The following is a 13,328-nucleotide window of genomic DNA, read 5'->3' as shown; positions in this document are numbered from 1 at the left end:
AGATCTTCTAACTACTGTGGCAGACTATATACACACGTGCATTCTTTAACACCTCTGTAAAGTGAAATGTGGTCTTGGGACAGCTTTCAGTAAATGCCTTGGCTAACATGAGGAGAATAACTTCCTTGGTCTCTTGCAGGTTCTGAGTGTGAATGCATAGGTCACTTTAAGTTGATATTCTCCCTTCTGCGTGTTCATGGAGCTGGCCAGGTGCAGCAGTTGGCTCTGGAGGTAAAAACCCAAACCAACCAACCAGACAAACAACCACAAATCCCCTTGTCTGGATGCTGTACAGAATCAGCATAAACAAAACTGACTGGGTAACTGTTAGTTACCTAAAAAGGATCAAGATTGGGGTTCCAAGGTGTCAGTTCCTCCTTGGAGGAATAAGTGACAGTTTCTTGCCTCTGTCCTTGCTCCCATCTGAGGTGAGAAGACAATTTGGTGATGGGAATAAGCATTATAGATACTAGCTGTGTTGGCCAGGGAGGTGACTGGTTTCCTACACTGCATTTTTCTGGGCAGTGTCTTAACAGCTGGAGTATAATCAAGTGTTGTTTGTGGTCTTTTACAGGTGGTGAACATAGTGACAAGTAACCAAGAATGTGTTAACAACATTGCTGAGGCAATGGTTCTTGCGAACTTACTGGCACTCCTGCATTCCTTACCTTCAAGTATGTACTATAGAATCCTTAAGTGTTGCAAGGCAAAGAGTTTTCAACTCAAATCAGTTAGAATGCAGCTGGCTGAGCTTACTACTGAGATTTAGGCTAAAACAGCATTTCAGTAACCTGTTTGTTGTCTTAAATGTGTGAGCTGCAAGTGTTTGAAGTGTGTGGTATTTACTGACTAAGGAACTGAGGTATCCCAGTTGAGGTAGATTAAGAGTTGTGCCACTCTAGAATGTACAATAGGACATTCCTTAACTGAGTTTAACCAGAAATCTCTAAGCTTGAAATTATCACCAGCTTAACTGCGGTTTCGACACAGCTTTCTGTTAAGATTCGTTTAGTTCCTCTTTGTGCCATAAAGACTATTAACTAATCAAAGTTCTTGATGCTTTTGGTTTTGACAGGTCGGCAGCTCGTCCTTGAGACTTTGTATGCTTTGACATCTAGCACAAAAATAATCAAAGAGGCCATGACAAAAGGTACAGTGCTCACTGAAAGCAAATGGTTCTGCAGCACAGGACTTAAAGTAAATACAGCGGTCAAATCCTCCTCTTCCCTTTAGAACAATCAATGTGGAATTGGTGAATACATACTACTTGTGACCAGCAGAAAACTTGAATGTTTTCCCATCTCTTTGTACAGGTGCTTTAATCTACTTACTAGATATGTTTTGCAACTCAACTCACCCGCAGGTTCGAGCCCAAACAGCAGAGCTCTTTGCCAAAATGACTGCAGATAAACTGGTGGGTCCAAAGGTAAGGATCTTAAGAGGTCTTGTTGGAACTCTTGTCCTGATATTACCTGCCTTGCTGTAAAGACAGAACGAAAGAGTAAAACCTGTTCTGTGACTGAAACATTCATGTGAAGAGCAATCTGGCTTTTTCAGAAGGGTGAGCAGACTTCTAGCAGCAGTTGTATTTACTGTACTTGCTCTACGCAGCTTGGTTTTTAGTTGTAATGACCTTAGGTCCCTAGATTTGAGACCTGTCACCAGTGTGAGTCTAGCGCTATTTAAAACGATAGCACTGTTGTTTGGTGCCGTTGTGTTCTAGCAGTTGGCATGACAGTACTACAGATACTTGGACCTCCTGGAGTTCTCTGTTCTGTCAGTTAGTGTGTCTTACAGTGTACGAAATGTCAATTCTGTTCATCACTTCTAGGTTAGAATTACACTGATGAAGTTTTTACCTGGAGTCTTCATGGATGCCATGAGAGACAACCCTGAAGCTGCCGTTCATATCTTTGAGGGAACTCATGAAAATCCCGAGTTAATCTGGAACGACAACTCCAGGGAGAAAGTATCAACAACAGTTCGAGAAATGATGCTTGAGTATGTGGAGACCTACTAACTCTTTCCTTAACTGAGGCTCTTTTGGTGGCAGTAAACCAGAGTTACTATAGAACTGTCAGACAGTTCTGCCTGTAAAAGGCAGACTTCAGTGAGAAGGAACTTGTTCACTGTATATTGTAGCTGTTACTCAGTGATGCAAAGTGCAGCTTATGCACAATCCAGGTGTTTGCTCACTGCTGTAAGATCTGGAAGGGGGATTACAGTGAGGAGAAAATGGGGTCAAAAAGTGGAACTCCTTCACAACAAGGGGGGCAGACTGAGGTGTCAAGCAGGAAAAACTGCTTCTTTCACTGCTTGTTTAAATGTACTTTCTTTTTGAAGGCACTTTAAACTTCAGAGGGACAACCCTGACACTAACTGGAAGGTAAGAGGACACCGTTTCTGCTTTGAGTGCATTCAGGGAGACTTTAAGCCAGCTGATAGTATCTGCATGTATGTAACTCTCTGTCAGGCTTTTGTCTTAAAGTACCAACAGGAACTTAACTTCTGTGCTAACATAACTGTTTCAGTGTTGAATTGATGCTTTCGTTGTTTCTGGTACCATGAAATCAGACACTGCATTGGCAGTGGTTTTGCCAGTAATAGCCTGAATTTTCTGACAGTTCAGGTCATTCTAAAACTCACCAAAAGTCAGCAGCAAAGGAGAATATGGATTTGTTGGGTAAAGTCCTGTCACTGGTTATATTGCTGCAGTAAACTTGCTCTTGGTGAATGTTCAGGAGGCCACTGAGTCTCCAAAATCACTGTCCATTCGATCATGTCAGGTACATCAGTGAGATGTTTCAGTCTGTAGTTATTTCCCAGGGTTTGTGAAAGGCCTGGTATGACTTCCTGCCAACAGTTCAACATGAAAACAACTGAACACATGCAAGGATGGCTGTTTAGATGCAGGTGGAAACTGGAAGCTTTGATGGTTGATGGTGAGAAGCCATCCCTTGAGGTGTACAAGGAAGAAGGGAAAGGGCTGTTTTATCAGTTTTGTTGCTGGTGTTTCTCTTGAACTAGGATAGATGTAGATTCAGTTACCTGCGTTCTTTGAAAGCTCCACTGTAGCAGTACTGCCTGCACTGTTCTTTTGCTTCTTTACCTGGTGCTCCTTCAAGATGAAGTGTTCCTTGGTTTTGGAGAATACATTTAGTTCAGTGGCCCTTACCCCCAGGGCCGTGATGTTAAAGGAACAATGTCAGCTCTCACAAATGCCCTTGCCAATAACTCTGCTTTCCAATCAACAGCTTCCTGAAGACTTTGCTGTGGTGTATGGTGAGGCAGAAGGTGAACTTTCAGTGGGGGGAGTCTTCCTAAGGATTTTTATTGCCCAGCCGGCCTGGGTTTTGCGGAAACCAAGAGAATTTCTCATTGCACTGTTGGAAAAGTTTACTGAACTGCTGGAGAAGAATAACCCCCATGTAAGATGGATTTTCTGATTCTGCTCTTTGGATTTCTTTAGCAGTTTTAAGCTTTTAGTCTTTTAGTATCTGAGTAACTTGGATTCTTACACTTTCTTACATGATGCTTTTTGGTCTCTTTTCTGGCTCTCTATAAAAGCATGTAGATGTATTTAGGTGACTTCTGAGCATGAGTCAGTGCATTTAAAGTCCCTGAAGGCATAGAACTAGCTTCAGTAGAGGCTTATTCTGTGATAAAGATGAGGCTTAACTAATAAAGTGTCTTAAATTATCCCATGACTCACCAACCTAAGCAAATAGCACTTGTTCTATCCTGCTTGGAAGTTTTCAACTCTTGACACTTGTCGTGTCCTTCTGCAACAGTGGTTTCCCATTCTGGTGTAAACTGTGACCTACACCAGGCTGACATCTAACAGTCACTGGAATGCAGTAGAATGAACATGTTACAGTTTGAATAAGAACAATGTTCAAGTCTAACTTAATGATATTACTAAAAACTGTGTTTTAAATGCTGTCCAGATGTATCCTTAGTATTGCAGGGAGGGAGTGAACTTGCACATTGAGTGTAATGGTCATCTTTGGATGTGGCAGCACTTTGTATAGGCATGCAGAATACAGCAAGTGAACCCTTTAAGGATTCAGGTGGTCAGCCTAAACATCCATCCGTACTGTCACGCTTCCAGCGAGCACGTTGGCGTGTGTGCTGCTGCAGCTGGACACTGGCTTCTCTAGCCACTGGAAATAGTGCTTAGGATTTGTTGTGTGATGTGTGTTCATGAAACTAGCGAATGTCTGTCACTACTGGAGCTGATCATGTTCTGAACTTCTTGTTTTAGCGATTTCAGAGTAAAGTGATGTGATAAAAGCATCAGAGGAAAACAAATGTGCGATGCAGAGCAAGTGAGGAGCATTGCTGTGATGGTGTGATACGTGAGGCTTTGCTGAGTTACACTTTGTGCTTGTCTTCTGCAGGGGGAAACTTTAGAAACCATTACCACAGCAACTGTGTGCCTGTTCAGTGCCCAGCCTCAGCTGGCTGATCAAGTTCCTCCACTTGGTCATCTTCACAAGATAATCCAAGCTATGAATCACAAGAACAACGCCATTCCTAAAAGTGCCATTCGTGTGGTGCACATACTGTCTGACAATGAGGTGAGGAATCCTCTGAGTGCTCAAGGGGAGAGAAAAGCATCACTGGAGTTATTGCTATTGTTTAGCACTGTTCCTAGAAGGGCCTTACTGTAATGATAAATACTGTGCCAGATGAGCAGGGACTTGCAGCTAATTGATGGGGAGTTGATAAATTAAATACACTGAGAAACTGATGGCCTTGGCTGCCCATATCTGCCATACTCATCAAGCTTACTCTGGATGTTTCTGTCTCTCTGTAGCTTTGTGTTCGAGCAATGGCATCACTAGAGACCATCAGCCCTCTCATGAATGGAATGAAAAAGAGATCAGATATAGTTGGTGTAGCCTGTGAAGCACTTAATCGAATGTTTCAGAAGGAACAAAATGACTTGGTGGCCCAAGTAAGTAGTACATTGTCAGACTGTAAAATATGTGATTACATTTGGGTATCTAAACTGTTCATAAGAACAGGACGACTGTTCAACTTCAGTGTGCTGGAGGCTTCCCAGAAGCCATCTATCCAACATGCTTTTCATGTTGGAGAAGTTGGAAGTTATCCCTCTCTCCAAAATGCAGACCTGTTCAAGGTCTTACCCTAGCAGTGAACCTTACTGCATAAGAATAGTGTTGGCTTGTGTCTGCTGAGAAAGCAGAACAGAGGAATGCCAACTAATTCAACTGAGCTTAGAGCTAGACATAGAACTGCTGGACAGTACCTGTGCTTTCTCCTGTACATACTTAGTGTGAACCACGAGTGCCAAGAGCTATTACTAACACAGTAATGTAAAACCTCTGTATGGAACTTCCTAGCCTATGTTAAGACAACTCCTTTGGGTATGTGTGCAGGCTCTGAAGGCAGATTTGGTCCCCTACCTTCTAAAGCTGCTTGAAGGGGTTGGTCTCGAGAACCTGGAAAGCCCAGCTGCAACAAAAGCTCAGATTGTTAAAACTCTGAAGTCCATGTCTCGCAGCCTGCAGTATGGAGAGCAGGTGAGTACTGACCAGTCCTTCACTGGGCATCAAACTCAGCATCTCTTGTTTCATCATCTGGCTCTCATGTGCATCATTCCACCTAAAACATTAACGTCATGAAACTATGGAATCATTATGGGTTGGAAGGTCTCTGTCTCTGGTGAAGAAGTCATTGGTTTGATTCCTGTGAGGATTGCCAATAAAAGGCAAATCCCAAGCAACTGCAGCAGTGTTAGGGATGTATATTGAAGCAAGTAAAATCTGTCTCAGTAACTGTGCTAGTTCTTGGTGCCTTTCTCTTACCCTTGTGTTGAAAGCTTTATCAGTAGGAGGGAAAACTGGGGATGGGTTTTTCCTCCAGGCTGGCCCTGTCTTGCTGTAGTACAGGAAACATCTTCTTGTGGGTCAGCTCTAGATTCATGGCAAGTGGCTGCTTGCAGGGTTTGCTTTTCCTGAACTGGGGAATGGGGAAGAAAGTCAAGCAGCTAAATGACTTCACATAATGCAGGAGGCTCATGAAGTTCAGCTGCACAATTCACAGGGAAAAAACAGTTGATACAGTCTCCTTGGAAGTGTGAGGTTCCACACTGTAGCCTGAACTATTGCTGTGCAATACCTGTGCAATGGTTTGGTTCTAGAGAATGGGTTTGTTCCCCTGGAACGTTACAAATGTCACTTGCTCATCTTGCTATTCTCTTCAACAACTGTAGGTAAATGAAATCCTGTCTCGTTCTTCTGTGTGGAGTGCCTTCAAGGATCAGAAACATGACTTGTTCATTTCTGAGACACAAACAGCAGGATACCTCACAGGTTAGTAACCCTTTCCTATTTATGTCCTGCATCCTATTGAACTGTTACTTGTCACTGATTCTGGACATACAGCTTATCCTCAGGTTCTAGAGCCATCGTGTGGCCTGAACACAGTGCTGTAAAAGTACAGCAAGTTCTTAAAACACTCATCAAAAGCCAGACTTTTGTGGTTGAGAATATTTTCTGCAGTGTCTTTGCTGTACCTATGTATCAGTGCAGTGGAGTCTGGACACTGGCAAGTCTTGCCACTACCCTGTAGTGATAAAGCAGAGGTGTGATCAGAACTAATGGATGACAGTATCTCTCCAGGCTTTCTCAGGATCAGTCTGAGTTGCAGAGCATGACGTTTTCCAAGGTTTTGGGGAGGAGTGAACTTTGCTCAGAATCACTGAGACTGTTTGAACTGTGCCACGTGAATCAGGATGTGTTAGTGGTAGGTCTGGAGCAGCAGTGTTGGAACAGTTTGAAAGTGAACAGCTCAGATGTGAGCCCATGTTCCAGTCAGACTCAGAGCACTGGCAGGGCCCCTCTGCTGGGGACAGCCTCGTACCTGTACACAGAGCTTGTGGCCTGAATGCATCTGTGGTGCACCCTGGAGTGCCCTGCTGGTGCCACCAAGCCTGAGCTGTCACCTCAGTCCTACTGCATCCTGAACAGTGCAGAAGAGCATTGTAGCTGTGCTATGTACTGTGAACCCACAAAGGATAGCAACTGCTGTGAACGTCCTTGCTGGGACTTGCACTGGGGGGACATAATCCTGGGACAGTAAAGTCATAACAAATCAAATTCTGGTTCTCCCTTCATTCACATGCAGCACTTGACAGACACATCTTTGACTGTATTCTGCTGTATCACAGTCCAGAACTTTGCTGTCACAGAGTTGTCGCTGTATCTGAAAATACTTTGTGTAACAACATCATAGCAAGCTTTGTCTAAAGCCCTGCATGGTACAAATGTCTGACTCCTCAGTCGCTATCAGCTGATGCTCAGTCTTACAAGTCTAGGCTCCCAGGTGAGGTTTTCAAGGCCTTTGTGACAGTATGAACACTCCCGTGTGCCACATGGAACTTTTTCTCTAACCCAGTGTAGGAATCGTGATAAAGCTTGAGTGTGACTGAATTAACAAGGTACACATCAGATGGCCACAGAGACAGGGAAGGTTTTCTGGCGTGTGTCTTGAGAAAACGAAGCAAGAACCTTTCAAGTCAGGCTTTAGATGTTCTGGAAGCGATGGTTAGTATTTTGAGAGCAGGTATATGGCAAGACTTTCCACACAGGAAAGACTCAGCACTTCAGCTCTGACCAGGAGTTTTGTGTTTATTGTACCATTTAATGCTGCTTTGACAAAGACCACTTGATTCACTTGGAGCTGAATTTCATGGGTATCTCATAAATACTGTAATGAGAAATGTAATGAAGTAAATGCTGGTGGATTACTGGCCAAGAACTGAAACTCTACCAGGCATGGTCAGGCTTGAGACTGGGGGTAATACAGCTGTCCAGTTCCTTAAGGCCTCTGCTGCATTTCAATTGCCTAATGTATAAGTGCTTGCAAATGTAGAATGAAGATGCTGTAGAAATGCCAAGTATAGATGGAAACTAAACTATAAGCTGTATTTGATGGAAACCAAACTACAAGCTTTATTTCTAACCTGCTTTATCTTATATTCTGCCTTATGTCTTGCTTCAAGTTGCTTTGCTATTTGCACTTCCCTTGAAACTTCCCTTGCTTGTTTCTCTTCCCTCAGGTGTCTCTTCTCCTTCCCTTCTAACTGGCAGCAGTCCCCTTCACCTGAGAAGTGGGCTTTAGATCTGCTCTGCCAGGCAGCTTGCTCACTTCTGTGTAGCTCTCTAAAGCAGGTAGATACCATCTTGCAAACACACTTGCTGCACTCGGTGCACTCCAAGTTGTAGATGCATGTCAGAACTGTAACAAACGTGTGGGCCTGAACTGCAGAGCACTGATAAACATGCCACCTTCAACACACAGGAGCATAAAACTAACAACTGCAGTGGCTGATACTCACTGGTACTACTAAACTTGTGAAGTGCATTAGGAATCCTGTGGTGGAAAAGCTTGAGAGACAAAAGAACTAGCGGAATGTTTGCAGCAGGACATGTAGAAGTAGGACTGGCCCTGGGCAGATGCTGTTGCTGGGCTGGCAAAGAGAAGCCTGTTCTGAAGCCAGACAGCTTTTGTTACCACAGACACTGTTTTGCTTTGCTCTCTTGCTTGCAGGACAAGTGGAGGACTGTTTGCAAGAAGACAAACACCACTCATGTGATAGCTCCAGGCTGTGGTGTGAGGAGGGAGGCTGGGGCATGAAGGGGTAGCAAATCTGGGGGAACTCAGTGAGGATGACTTAAGGGGGGAACATTAAGGATGCAGCAGAACTTACCCTGCTGAAGATCAGCAGTGGGTTGAAGGTCTAACACCAAGTTGATCACTGTATCGATGCAGGAGTGTGTTGTGGGTTGGCAGTTTATTACAGTCGTTAATCTGGTAAGAGCTGCTGTTGGAACGCCTCCTGCTGCAGCAGCAATTCTGGTTGTGTTTGGAAGTCTCTATACAAGTACGTTTTAAACTCTTAAGCTTCAATGGAGACGGGCTTTGTCTGCAGTGCAAAACTGCCCACCCCTCCAGTTACTGACATCGAGATGTATTGACGGTGAGGAGTTATCTCTGATGCAGTTTGTGTATCCCAAGAATGCTGTTCCTCTTCCTAGGCAGAGGCACTAAGAGCTGCCTAAAGCACAAGGCAGCTCTCTGCACTTCCTTTAACTACACACTGGGACCCCCTGCAGTGCTGAAGCAGTGGTGGGATGCTCACCCAAGCTCACCTTGCTCCTGCAGTGGATCCTCCCATTAGTAAAGGCTGGGCACCCCCTCCTCAGTGCCACATCCACGGTGTGCAGGTGGGATGGAGAGTGGTTGGGGTTCCTCTGGAACTCATTTGGCACATTAGAATAAAAAATGCTGAGCAAGTCTGAGAACGGCCTCCACAAGCTACTCTACTTGGTGGGCTGAGTTAGTTGGAATTCCTGCTATTCCCAGATTCCAAAGAATCTAAATGGAAACTCTGACATGTTCTTGTTTAGGTGTCTGGTTGATTTAAATGATGTGTTTGAGTGGTACCAGAGGGGATAAAGCTGCTCAGTTGCTCTTTGGGTTCAAGGTTCCTCACCAGCGCTGTGTTTTCCTCCCAAAAGGCCCTGGAGTCGCTGGTTACCTCACTGCAGGGACGACAGCATCTGTAATGCCCCACGTACCACCCCCGGTAGACAACGAAGTGGGAGATGGCAGCTAAGGACTGCAGACCTGTGTGAAAGAGGCAAAGGCAGCGTGGCCAGTGATGAGGAACAGCAATTTCCTCCAACGCTCTGAAGTGAACTTACTGCCTTTTCCAAGTGTTTATGACAGTGTTATTCCTTTTTCTAAGACTTGTTTGGTTCTTCTTTTTTTAGGGAAAAGTCAGTGATTCTGTCACACTGTACCACAAGGAAGCACTCTGTGGATCAGCTGAAATGGGTACACAAGAAGTTTTTTTTCTTGTTGTACGTAAGCACATTTTGTTCCTTTCTATTTGTTTACAAGACTGTGAATCAAACTTTCCTAGTTTTTATATTTTATGAATTAGCACGACTGGAGTTGAGCTACAGTCTAGAGGAATTGGGCTAAAATCACTTTGACCTCACCCACCCCCACTAAAAGGGCATCCCTCCCTCTTCCCAGTCTGACATGATCACTCCCATTGAACATGACTTGCAAAGGGTTTGTCCCTGCACCGGTTCACTGATGTCCTTAATCATTAACATTCTCTTCTTCCTGAGATCAGACACCATTAGACATTCGTATGTATAACTGGCTTGACCAAATTGACAGAGCTTCAGCAAAAAAACAACCTTAAAGTTGACGTTATGTAAGAAATTAGTGTAATTGTGAAATGTTCTATACATTATCCAGTATATAAAAACTTTCTATATTGAGTGTACATTATACAGATCATTCATATGTACAGAAAATTTTAAAATAAAGGGAATTAAGAGCCTTGTTAATGAGAGAAAAGGTGGTGGCCTTATGAAGCTGTTCTTTGAAGGTGTGGGAAACAAGAGCGATCAGAGCCTTGAACTTGAGTACAGCTAAACAGGGCTCCTGGCCATTACCCAGCTTGCAATAAACTACCTGGGGTGGAACTGTTGAGTTAAAACTGCTTTGCCTACACTAAAGGGATAAAGAAGGCTTTGGCTCAGAGCAAAGAAGGAACTTTAGGGCTGTTAGAAAATAGATTTAGTGTTAGAAAACTCAGCCACACGCTGGTATTTACAAGGCACTCTGCAAGGTTTTAAAAGCAAGCCCCTGATTAAAGTGTAAAATGCAAGAAAAGAGTGAGAGAATATGTATTGTTTCAAGGCATCCCTGCCCATGGCAGGGGGTATGGACTGGATGTTCTTAAGGTCCTTTCCAACCCAATCCGTTCTATGATTCTATAAGGTGGTTGTATTCAGTTTTACCTTAAACAACACTACTGCACTGAACAACATCCTTCCAGAGTCCTTCCTGCCTGCAAGGTGCTTTGTGCTGACGTTAGATTTTTGCTGTTAGCTTCTTGGACTGCTCAAGCAGTTCCCACCTTGCGATGGTCGAGAGATGAACCTCGTCGGGCCCGTCTGCCAGGCGCAAGGTCCGGATGTAGGCAAACCTGTGGGGAGAGCTGGGTTAGGGGGAGCAGGAGCACTCAGCACTGTTTGCTCCAGCCAGCCTTGTGACAATAACCTCTTTGAAAAGGTCATCACGCAGAAGATACTGCAGCAGAATCTTCCTGGCAGGCCTGAGGTACACGGGATGGAAAAGGGAAAGTTTGCTTTTCCTCAAAGCTTTAGGAACAGGTCCTCTGTGCTGCTATGAACTATTTTAGGTAAGGTAAAGCACTGCAATTGCAGTGGAATTGAATTGTAAAACCAAATGGTTTGAGCTTTTTCTAGCTTAAAGGCGTAAAGACCATTATTTCAGGCTATCTGAGGTGAAATGGGTTATAAAATGATTTTCAAAGGAATGCTCAGAAGCTACAGCTGAGGCTCTCTTTACTCACATAAAAGCCAAAGGAAAATCCTGGGAAACTCCTGCTCCCCCACACACTTGGATTGCACAGTCAATCACTTTAAGCACGGCTCGAGGGACAACCACTTTGGTCATGGCTACCTGGAATTAGACGAGAACCCACATTATCAGTAAAGAGTTTCATAATGAAATGAAAATGCTTACCTAACCCTTCTAGTGAGATTGGCAGCTCGCAGCCCATTCCTCCCCCTGGGCTTGAATGAGGGCTTACCTGCATAAGGTAGAACTGTTTCCAGTCACCCAAACCTCTCATTGTGTTGAGACAGAGAAGAAATACTTGAGCTTCTTTAACTTTTAACAACTTCATCAGCTGGAGCCCAGAGTTTTTAACTGAGAACACTTTCCAAGCTCGTGCCAATCAAAAACACAACTCAAGACCATCTATTTTCAACACAAAGTTACGCTACGCTTAGTGCTGTGCTTTAGCTTGTGGTTCAGGCAGTTGGATGCACAGCTATTGCAGGGCCAAGTCCTAGCCTGAGGCTGCCAAAAGCAGTTTTACCTCTTTCCTTGCTTTTCTGTTGCCCAGTGCATCGATCTTGCAGGCTGTTCTCAGCGTGAGCAGCCGAGCCTGTTCTATCCCGAGGCGACATTCAGCGATCCAATGCGCAACAACCTCCTGCAGAAAGCAAAGCCAGCGGCAGGCCGTGAATGCTCCCAGCCTGCCTGGGAAGCCCTGCCTGAAGGAAGACACCCCTCGCCTTCAGCACTTGGAGGCACTTGGGTGCAAATTAAAGGTAGTTTAATGCATGAATGAAGTAAAAAGAAAGAAACCACTTAACTGACAGAATACTCAATGGAAAGAAGTTTTTTTTCCTGGCAGGAAAGAGGAAAAGGGGAAAAACTCCATATTCTGGCACACCCGGTTCCTGGTCACACCACTGCCTGCTCCCCCTTTCCCCAAAGCCCCTCAAAGCCTGCTTTTTACTGCTTTCCTTTCCCCATTAGGACTCACAACCCTCTCCCTGTCTAACGTGCCTCAGGCTCCAGCCAGTGGGAGGTGAAAAGGGAGAGGAATTGGTTCTGTTTTGTTTCAAGTACTGGTGGCGGTGTGTCATGCGCACAGCTGCAGCGGGGCTGATAACTGCCACAATTGCCTGTTCACACCAATGATGATAAATCAGTAGCTGCCTTGATCCAAAGGAAGTTATGGCCTTAGGGGCCCTTCCCTGCTCCTTTCACAAATTCCCCTTTCAGCCAACATACCACAGCAAAACCAAACCCTGCTCATGGGACGTTTGTCAGCGCAAAAGCTGCCTGGAGCGGGGATGTTGTAGCTATGAAGGCATGAACAAACATGCAGTGCTTGTGTCAGTGTGAAGCCTCATGGCAGCAAAAGCTGGAGGAGGGGTTCAGGTAGACCCTGCTGCCTCCAGAAGGGTGGTGACAGCCTCTGTTCCCCAAGGCAGCCCCTTAGCACAGGTTCCTCCCAGCTCTAGGGGAGCTCTGCTGCTGCATGAACATCAGTTTTACTTCACTGAGCTGCTGAGACATAAGAGTGCACCTCATGCAATGCATGAACTCTGGGTTATGGTCGTGAATGGAAGTTGTTTGGCACTGACACAACTGGAAAAGGGGATGTAAGATGATTCCCTCCGGCTCTGTACAAACTTCTTTAACCTGTGCCAGACACTAATTCAGCTTCCTCTTTCCATTGCCCTTGTTTTTTCCAATAAAGTCATCCTAGCTCTTGAAATAGACGTAGGAACACTTGACATGTGATAAGCGACTACTAAATGCTGATGGTTCCTATAAAAAAAACAGTGTCACCTTTTTATTATGCTTTCTCCCACACAACAGTATTTCAATTCCAGAGCAAGGTAAGACCAAAAATCCCAACAGGGCCGTGATTTGGTTTGTACTTTCAT

General features: G+C 44.6%; 2 protein-coding genes across 5 annotated transcripts in view; one reads left to right on the top strand and one right to left on the bottom strand.

The window, feature by feature from the left end:
• The window catches only part of DNAJC13 (DnaJ heat shock protein family (Hsp40) member C13), a 54,254-nt gene extending 43,847 nt beyond the window's left edge, over positions 1 to 10,407 (top strand). For 3 of the 4 annotated variants that reach the window (XM_062621838.1, XM_062621835.1, XM_062621837.1), the window contains 12 exons: positions 140 to 231; positions 575 to 674; positions 1,076 to 1,150; positions 1,314 to 1,426; positions 1,832 to 2,001; positions 2,344 to 2,386; positions 3,255 to 3,428; positions 4,401 to 4,580; positions 4,820 to 4,960; positions 5,406 to 5,549; positions 6,242 to 6,341; positions 9,552 to 10,407. In XM_062621838.1, coding sequence (XP_062477822.1) covers positions 140 to 231; positions 575 to 674; positions 1,076 to 1,150; positions 1,314 to 1,426; positions 1,832 to 2,001; positions 2,344 to 2,386; positions 3,255 to 3,428; positions 4,401 to 4,580; positions 4,820 to 4,960; positions 5,406 to 5,549; positions 6,242 to 6,341; positions 9,552 to 9,649 — 1,430 coding nt within the window. In that variant the 3' untranslated portion in view covers positions 9,650 to 10,407. Of the gene's footprint in view, positions 1 to 139; positions 232 to 574; positions 675 to 1,075; positions 1,151 to 1,313; positions 1,427 to 1,831; positions 2,002 to 2,343; positions 2,387 to 3,254; positions 3,429 to 4,400; positions 4,581 to 4,819; positions 4,961 to 5,405; positions 5,550 to 6,241; positions 6,342 to 8,089; positions 8,202 to 9,551 lie in introns of all 4 variants that reach the window. The other variant, XR_009965451.1, reaches the window with a different exon arrangement.
• ACAD11 (acyl-CoA dehydrogenase family member 11) overlaps positions 10,252 to 13,328 on the bottom strand; it is a 31,582-nt gene continuing 28,505 nt past the window's right edge. The window contains exons 18-20 of the mRNA XM_062621859.1: positions 11,963 to 12,079; positions 11,432 to 11,541; positions 10,252 to 11,041 (exon numbers count right to left, since the gene is read on the bottom strand). Of these exons, the coding sequence (XP_062477843.1) occupies positions 10,927 to 11,041; positions 11,432 to 11,541; positions 11,963 to 12,079 (342 nt within the window). The 3' untranslated portion in view covers positions 10,252 to 10,926. The remainder of the gene's footprint in view (positions 11,042 to 11,431; positions 11,542 to 11,962; positions 12,080 to 13,328) is intronic.

Source organism: Pezoporus occidentalis, unplaced genomic scaffold (genome assembly GCF_034315485.1).
Source record: "Pezoporus occidentalis ecotype Australia unplaced genomic scaffold, CSIRO_AGI_Poc_V1 ctg235, whole genome shotgun sequence".
NCBI lineage: Eukaryota > Metazoa > Chordata > Aves > Psittaciformes > Psittacidae > Pezoporus > Pezoporus occidentalis.
Note: the sequence above shows the minus strand (reverse complement) of the source record. Positions and strands in the feature narration are given on the sequence as shown.